Source organism: Labeo rohita, unplaced genomic scaffold, assembly GCF_022985175.1.
Source record: "Labeo rohita strain BAU-BD-2019 unplaced genomic scaffold, IGBB_LRoh.1.0 scaffold_2158, whole genome shotgun sequence".
In the NCBI taxonomy this organism is placed as follows: Eukaryota; Metazoa; Chordata; class Actinopteri; order Cypriniformes; family Cyprinidae; genus Labeo; species Labeo rohita.
Window position 1 is genome coordinate 1 of NW_026128394.1, and position 8,458 is coordinate 8,458.

At 49.1% G+C, this 8,458-nt stretch overlaps 1 protein-coding gene across 1 annotated transcript; it reads left to right on the forward strand.

Moving 5' to 3' along the window:
* Positions 1 to 95: 95 nt before the first annotated feature.
* Positions 96 to 8,181, forward strand: LOC127159428 (sodium- and chloride-dependent glycine transporter 2-like; the record flags this gene model as incomplete). The annotated part of the gene is given in 7 exon segments (XM_051102252.1): positions 96 to 208; positions 317 to 416; positions 419 to 447; positions 716 to 815; positions 1,364 to 1,464; positions 1,601 to 1,768; positions 7,938 to 8,181. Coding segments are annotated over 7 exon segments (770 nt in total), but the record flags the coding sequence as incomplete, so codon positions are not given.
* Positions 8,182 to 8,458: the final 277 nt, after the last annotated feature.

An 8,458-nucleotide genomic window follows, 5' to 3' on the forward strand; every position in this document is an offset into this window, starting at 1 on the left:
AACACAAAACTCATCACATTGTCATTGTTTTCAATGACATTCAACCTAATAGGCATTTGATCAGTCTGGTCTGTAAATATGCTCTTTTTGTGTAGGTCCTGGGATTGCATTTGTGGTCTACCCAGAGGCTTTGACTAGGTTGCCCTTGTCACCATTCTGGGCTATCATCTTCTTCCTCATGCTGCTTACACTTGGTCTGGATACCATGGTAATGAAAATCATAATTTCTATGATTTACAGTTTTTGTAATGTGTAATGTGAGCACAGAATGAAATACAATAAATTACTTTTTGTTCACACTTTTGTTCCTCTCCAGTTTGCCACAATAGAAACTATAGTGACATCTGTTTCCGATGAGTTCCCCAAGTACCTGCGCAAACACAAGCCTCTGTTCACTTTGGTTTGCTGTCTGTCCTTTTTGTGCTGGGCTTCCCCATGATCACTGAGGTAGGAAATTTACTCTTATTCCCAACTGCAAAAAGTTTACCTTTATAGCACACTTTAATTAAAGCAGCTCTCTGGTAAATAATAAAAAACAAGTAAATAGAAAAGTAAATAGACTGGAATGGAAATCCTAAAGCAGATAATTGGAAAGGTCTGGAATAAATGTTAGTTTGTTTGCTTTTTAAATTAAAGTGATCCACTGGGTGATTTTTAGATTAGATCTCATTTATTTTTATTTTAAATGTGCATGTGCGTGTGTTTTCATGCACAGAGTGGAATGTACATGCTTCAGCTGGTGGACACCTATGCAGCCTCTTACTCTCTGGTCATCATAGCCATATTCGAACTGGTTGGAGTCTCATACGTTTATGGTGAGTTTACAAAATTATGATCAGTTGTTTTAAACTTATGGCTCCAGTAATTTATTTTAGTGCACAGCAGGAATCAGATTTTTAGGTAATGAAAAATAAAATTACAAATTAAACACACAAACAAGCAGGCAGCAATGAATTGGTTCAAGCTCAAAAGTTCAAAAGGCAGGCTAAGCCTTATAGGCCTTTTTTAAAGTTATTGGTATAGATTTTAATTAGTTTAGCAACATTAATTTATACAGTATATGGTTGGTAAATAGTAATAAATATTTTATTGATTAATTTAAGTGAACAACTAAATATAGCTGCAGTGATGCTTTATTTTAGTTAGCATCACCTTGGCTCCTTCAACAAAAATCCAAAAGGATTTTTCCAGTGGCTATTGGATTATTGCAGAAATAAAGTTTTGTGACCGAAAAGCTTATGATTCTTCTATGTTAAGTAAAAAAACAAAACAAAATACACTACAGTCCCTTGATGGAACTAGAAGTGCTAATATGCTCACTGACTTCTTTCTTTCTTTCTTTCTCCCTGTATTTGTGGTGCAGGTCTACAGCGGTTCTGTGAGGACATTGAGATGATGATTGGGTTCCAGCCAAACAAGTTTTGGAGAATCTGCTGGGCCTTTGTCACACCAACCATTCTCACAGTATGTCCACCTTATACCTTATAGACCATTCCTGACTCCTTTGACACACATCCAGTGCCACTGCATGCACACATTCATCAGTACTATTACTGTTGGTTAGTACTGCCACTAACTCTCTGTCTCTCTCTCTCTCTAGTTTATTTTGGCACTCAGTTTGTACCAGTGGAAGGTGATGACATATGAGGATTACACTTATCCAACCTGGTCTATGGTTCTCGGCTGGCTTATGGTCATCTGTTCTGTCATATGGATTCCCATTATGTTTGTTATTAAGATGCACCTTGCACCTGGATCGTTTATTGAGGTAAGGGAGAGATGTTTGGGTTATTTTCTATTTGAGTGTTATTTAAAACTGCTCAGTATTGCTGTTTAATAAATAGATGGGTAGTTTATTAGAAGTGTAGGAAAAATTGTTTATTTCAGGTCATTTGCTCTTTGTTTCCAAGTTTTTCACCATTTTAATTACGTTATGCCATCATTAGTTCATTGTGGTAATTCCTTTGGCATGAACCAGTGTTATTTTAGTATATGGTATGGCAGTATGTCTTAAAATGTATTTATGTTTCTAACATTTAAACTTAGACTACATTATTATATTACCTTTTGACTTTATGAATACATAATGAAAACGCAAGAAATTAGGTAATATTTTATTTAATGTGACAGAAAAAAAACGTCCCGGTTACGTATGTAACCTTGGTTCCCGAGGGAACGAGACGCTGCGTCCAGAGAACGCTTTGGGAACGCCCTTGGCGGACGACGCTCTGAAAGAATGTGTAACCGAACCAATGAGAAAGCGGGACGTCACAGGCGGGTGACGTCATCAACCAGGAAGCATAAAAGCACGTGCGAAGCCGGCCGGCGTCAGCTTCGTGAATGAAGCGAGCGCTCAGCAGGGATGCCGGAAGGATGGACCGAGACGCAGCGTCTCGTTCCCTCGGGGAACCAAGGTTACATACGTAACCGGGACGTTCCCCTTCAGGAACTCGAGCTGCGTCCAGAGAACGCTTTGGGAACGAGATGCCCACGCCACCAGACTTCCAAAACCCTGCCAGTGAAAGAGCTAGGGCAGGAGGACAGAAGAGCCAGGAGTGGCTCGGACATCAAGGCTGTAGAACCTTACAAAGGTGAGGGGCGTGGACCATCCCGCAGCATTACAGATGTCCTGTATTGGGACACCTGCAGAGAAGGCCTTAGAGGCGCCCAAAGCGCGCGTAGAATGAGCCTTGACCCCCAAAGGTGAGGGGAGGTCAGAGGACTCGTAAGCCGTAGATATAGCATCTACAATCCATCTACTTAAAGTCTCTTTAGAGGCAGGCGACCCCTTCTTAGGGGGGCCATAGCAGACGAACAACTGTTCTGATTTTCGCCACAGGGCAGCTCTGTGGACATATGCATCTAGGGCACGTACCGGGCACATACAATTAAGCTTCTGCTGGTCAGGCTCCCGAAAGGGAGGAGGACAAAAGGCCTGGAGCACAACCGGCTGTGGTGGGTGGGTGGGGACCTTAGGAACATACCCTGGTCTAGGGTAAAGAAAGGCTTTAATATTGCCTGGAGAAAACTCTAAATGAGAAGGGGCCACAGAAAGGGCCTGCAGGTCCCCAACCCGCTTGAGGGAAGTAAGGGCTAGTAGAAGCACCGTCTTAATGGTAAGAAACCGAATCGGGATTTCTTCCAAAGGCTCAAACGGAGGTTTGCAAAGAGCCTCAAGCACCACAGTCAGATCCCAGGAAGGGACGCGGGGTCGTGTCGGAGGCCTCAGCCTCAGTACACCACGGAGGAAACGTATAACCAGGGGGTTCTTACCCACAGAAACACCATCGAGAAGGGCGTGGTAGGCCGAGATTGCCGCCACGTAAACCTTCAGGGTGGAGTGGGCTAACCCTGTGGAGAAACGAGCCTGCAAAAACTCCAGTACTGTACCAACCGGGCAGTTAGCTGGGTCTTGCTGGCGCTCTTCACACCATGAAGTGAAAAGCTTCCACTTAAGGGCATATAGTTTCCTCGTAGAGGGAGCTCTGGACTGGAGGATGGTCTCCACAACCTCAGTTGAGAGACCGGAATCTATGAGTTGTGCCCCCTCAGGGGCCACACCCACAGCTTCCACAACTCCGGACGGGGGTGCAGGATGGCGCCCCCGCCTGAGAGAGGAGATCCCTCCTGACGGGAATCTCCCATGGAGAGCCGTCGAGGAGAGATATCAGGTCCGAGAACCATACTCGGCCCGGCCAGTACGGGGCTACTAACAGTAGGCTGACCCCGTCCCGGCGTACTCTCTCCAGAACTCCTGGGAGCAGAGTAATCGGGGAAAGGCGTACAGACGAAGCCTCGGCCACGTCTGTACCATAGCATCCAGCCCCAGGGGAGCTGGATGAACTAGAGAGAACCAGAGGGGACATTGTGCATTCTCCCTCGTGGCAAAGAGATCTAATTGGGCTCGCCCAAAGATCTCCCATATCTGATTCACTACTTCTGGGTGAAGCATCCATTCCCCGGGCCTCGGCCCCTGTCTCGACAGGATGTCTGCTCCCACATTCAAATGCCCAGGAATATGCACTGCTCGAAGGGAGAGGAGTTTGTCCTGGGACCACACAAGGATCTGGTGCGCCAGCTTGTATAAGGGGCGCGACCGCAGACCTCCTTGGTGGTTGATGTAATAAACCACCGCTGTGCTGTCGGTGCGAACCAGCACATGGCGATTTCTGAGGTCTGGAAGAAAATATTTCAGCGCTCGAAATACGGCCAGCATCTCTAGGCAATTGATGTGCCAACCGAGATGACGACCCGTCCACAGACCTTGGGCGGGGCGACCACTCATGACCGCCCCCCACCCAGTGAGGGATGCATCTGTCGCTAGCGTTACACGGCGGCAAGGAACTCCCAAAGTCGGGCCCTGATTTAGGAACCACGGCTTCTTCCACATGTCTAAGGCACGTAGCCCTCTGCGCGTGACCTTGATCATACGGAGCGGGTTTCCCCTCGGGGAGAACCCTTTTGACTTGAGCCACCACTGTAGGGGTCTCATGTACAGCAGGCCAAAAGGTATCACGTTGGACGCTGCTGCCATCAGACCCAACAGTTGTTGAAACTGTTTGACAGTGAGTGACAGGCCCTGCTTGACTCTCTTGACTGCGGTGAGGATCGACACAATACGAGCAGGGGACAAACGTGCCTGCATCGTGGTCGAGTCCCACACCACGCCCAGATAAGTGGTCCTCTGTAATGGAGAAAGTACACTTTTCTTGACGTTTAGTCTTAACCCCAACGTTTTCATGTGGGCGAGAACGACATCTCGATGTCGAGCCGCTAAACTCTCGGACGCTGCTAGGATCAGCCAGTCGTCGATGTAGTTTAAAATGCGAATGCCCTGAAGCCGAAGAGGGACCAGGGCGGCATCTACACATTTCGTAAACGTGCGGGGTGAGAGTGCTAAGCCGAAGGGAAGAACCCGATACTGGTAAGCTTCGCCCCTGAAAGCAAACCTCAGGAACTTCCTGTGTTGGGGAAGGATGGAAACGTGAAAGTACGCGTCTTTCAGGTCTATCGTCACAAACCAGTCCTCGGACCTGATTTGTGACACTACTTGCTTGACTGTAAGCATCTTGAATTTCAGTTTCATGACTGAATGATTGAGGCGACGGAGATCGATGATCGGCCGCAGCCCTCCATCCTTCTTTGGAACAATGAAGTACCGACTGTAGAACCCGGACTCTCTTACGTGAGGAGGGACCACCTCGATGGCCTCCTTCCTCAGAAGGGTCTCTACTTCTTGCTCCATGACCAGAGCCTGCCTGGGGCCCACCAGAGTGGGAAAAACCCCGTCGAAAGGCGGCGGCGGGGCGCCGAACTGAATAGCATAACCTTTCTCTACAGTGCGCAGGACCCATGCAGACACATTTGGCAGTAGCTTCCACGCTGCTAAATAGTCTACTAAGGGAACCAGCCGCTCGAGGCTGGCCTCTGGATTTAGCTGAACTACTAGCTCGGAGACCTGTAACGGCGGACCGGCAGGAGACTGCCGAGCTAACTGTTCTAGAGACCCCCCGAGGGGGTGACGAGCACCCTGGTTCCGCTACGTTCCCGGGCGGAAATATCCGGGGCAGAAGCTCGTCGGAGGCCGTTGTGTCCTGTAGCCTTGGCAGGAACAGCAAATCGACCTCCCGAGGGCACCGAGGAGAAACGGCCACCGTGTAATGCGGTGTAACTCGTTCCTCCCCGGTAGGGGCTGCCCTCGGCGGCCCTGGTCTGGCGTCAGGACCGCTTAGGGGCCTGGGCCCTCCTAGACTGAAGCACGACCCTCAGGTCGGGCCTCGCCTTGGAGGACCCCGGCCTAGAGTGCCGCGGGTCTCGGTCCCTGGACGGGGGGAGCGCGAGTCGCGACACTCAACTTCTGGACTTGGCGGTACGAGGAGCTGGTACTCGGAGACGGCTGCTCACGCCCAGCAGCCGTCGGGGCTAGAGAGCGGCGAGGGAGGAACCTCTGGAACGCCGCCGCCTGCTTGCGAGCCTCCTGGTACCTGCTGACGACAGAATCTACTGCGTCGCCAAACAGGCCAGAAGGCTGAAGCGGGGCGTCCAGAAGGAAGACCCTGTCCTTCTCCTTCATATCGGACAGGGTCAACCACAGATGCCTCTCCGCGGCCACCATGGCTGCCATAGACCGCCCTACTGCCCGGGCGGTCTCCTTGGTGGCACGGAGAGCTAAATCTGCGGTCCTTTGAAGTTCCTCCAGATCAACTTTCTCACCCTCAGCCAGCCCTTTCAGCAGGTCAGCCTGATATGCTTGGAGCACTGACATTGTATGAAGACATGCTCCAGCTTGACCTGCTGCCGAGTACCCCTTACCCACAAGCGCTGAAGTTGTTCGTAGCGGCTTAGAGGGTAAGGTGGGAGCCTTCAATGACGATGCCCCGCTAGGAGACAGATAACTCGCAAGTGTCTGCTCTACACGGGGCATCGCCTTATAGGCTCGCTCATCGAGCCCCACCACATTTCCATAGTAATCTGAGGCGGGGACGAATAAGCGAGCCGAAAATGGTCTTTCCCACGATCTCGAGATCTCTGAGTGGAGATCGGGGAAGAACGGAAGGCTCCTCATTGGAGGTGGAGGCTTACTCCGCAGAAAACGCTCATCTAACTTGCTTCTCTGCGGAGTAGCTTTTACCTCGGCGGGCCAGTCGATTTTTAGCTTGTCGACCGCACGAGTAACCACCTCCAAAAGCTCCTCGTACTGCAGCGATTGAGGGAGTGGCTCCTCAATCGCACTCTCCAAGTCAACATCCTCAGATGAAGACAGAAGGAGAGAAGAGCCCGCTCCTTGGGAGGAAGTAGCCGCAGTGCGGGCTTCCGAACCCTCAGAACAGGCATCGGACCTGCCGGGTAAGGAAGGAGATAGGGGGTCACCCGTCTCCATTCCCTCCAGCAGGTCCAACTGCGAACCCCAGGAATGCAGTACCCGCTCCGCCTCAACGGAAGCGGGACCAACACCCTGGGGAACGCTGGTGAAGGCTCCCTCCTCAAAGAGAGCCTTCCGGGAGCGGAGCACCCGCAAAGGAAGTGCTTCACAATGCGGGCAGTCAGTCCTCTCGAGGGCTGACAAAGCATGCTCCGCTCCCAAGCAGACCACGCACATGCTGTGTGTATCCCCGCTCGTAATATATCTCTTACAAGGGGGAACACACAGCGTGAAACGTGGCCCGCTCTTATCACCACTCTTAGAACTTTTCTTTCCGGTTTTTTTAGACATATCCTCGAAATAAAAGGCGTGCTAACTTGCACAAAAACAGAGGATATCAGACACAAACACAGAGCGCTCCGCTGAAAGACAGAAGCTGACGCCGGCCGGCTTCGCACGTGCTTTTATGCTTCCTGGTTGATGACGTCACCCGCCTGTGACGTCCCGCTTTCTCATTGGTTCGGTTACACATTCTTTCAGAGCGTCGTCCGCCAAGGGCGTTCCCAAAGCGTTCTCTGGACGCAGCTCGAGTTCCTGAAGGGGAAATCATGAGATAAATAAGAAAATTTCTGATAAGTGAAAAGAGACTTGGGCTTAACATGGGCCTTTTTCATATATCTTTAGGAAATAGGAAGAAGGAAGTCAAGTGATGTCACCAGTGTGATTTTTATTTCAAAATAAACAATTTTTGTTAAACGGTAACACCAGTGACACAACTCCAGGGGACCGCTACTTTTATGATATATTTTATAATATTTATTGGCCATGTAGTTAATTTACATCATATATTTGATAGTTATGAATGCACTGTTGTATTTTTAACAGTGGAAAAACAACATGTTTTATGCACATGAACAATGTTAACAACAAATTAATGAATCAAAGTGATACTTTTTCAGTAATTCTATGAAATTCTATTTTTGAAAAAGATCAACCGAACAATCTTTAATCAATTTATAGGATGCAAACCAAGAACCCAGCATGCAATTTTGATGTCTCTTCTCATTCTCTGCAGCGTCTGAAGTTGGTGTGCTCTCCTCAGCCCGACTGGGGTCCATTCCTGATGAAACACCGTGGGGAACGCTACAAGAACATGATCGACCCACTGGGCACCAACTCCCTCGGCCTCAAACTTCCCCCCAAAGATTTCCAGCTATCAGCCCAATATCAATAATCCTCCTCAATCCCCTGTGAGTGCGAAATTCCCCGAGGCCTCTGAGGGTGAGACCAGCACTCATGTCAAACTCTTTCTTCCCCCTTTTTCCATAGTGTTCTCTTTCAGCCATATTCCCCCTCTTCTGGCATCTTTAGAGGGGACTTTCAGGTGGAAAGCACAGACAACTCCCTATGATTTCATTGTTTTCTGAATAATTATTCGTAGTCAGTCTAAGAGTGGAGGTCTTTCACGCACATTCTGATACACCGATCCCAGCTGAACCTTTTTCTCAGAGGCAATATAATGATGCAGTTGCAACTGTTGAGGCAATATTTGACTGATCGTGCATCATGCAGTGGTTGTTTTTTAATTATTTTTTC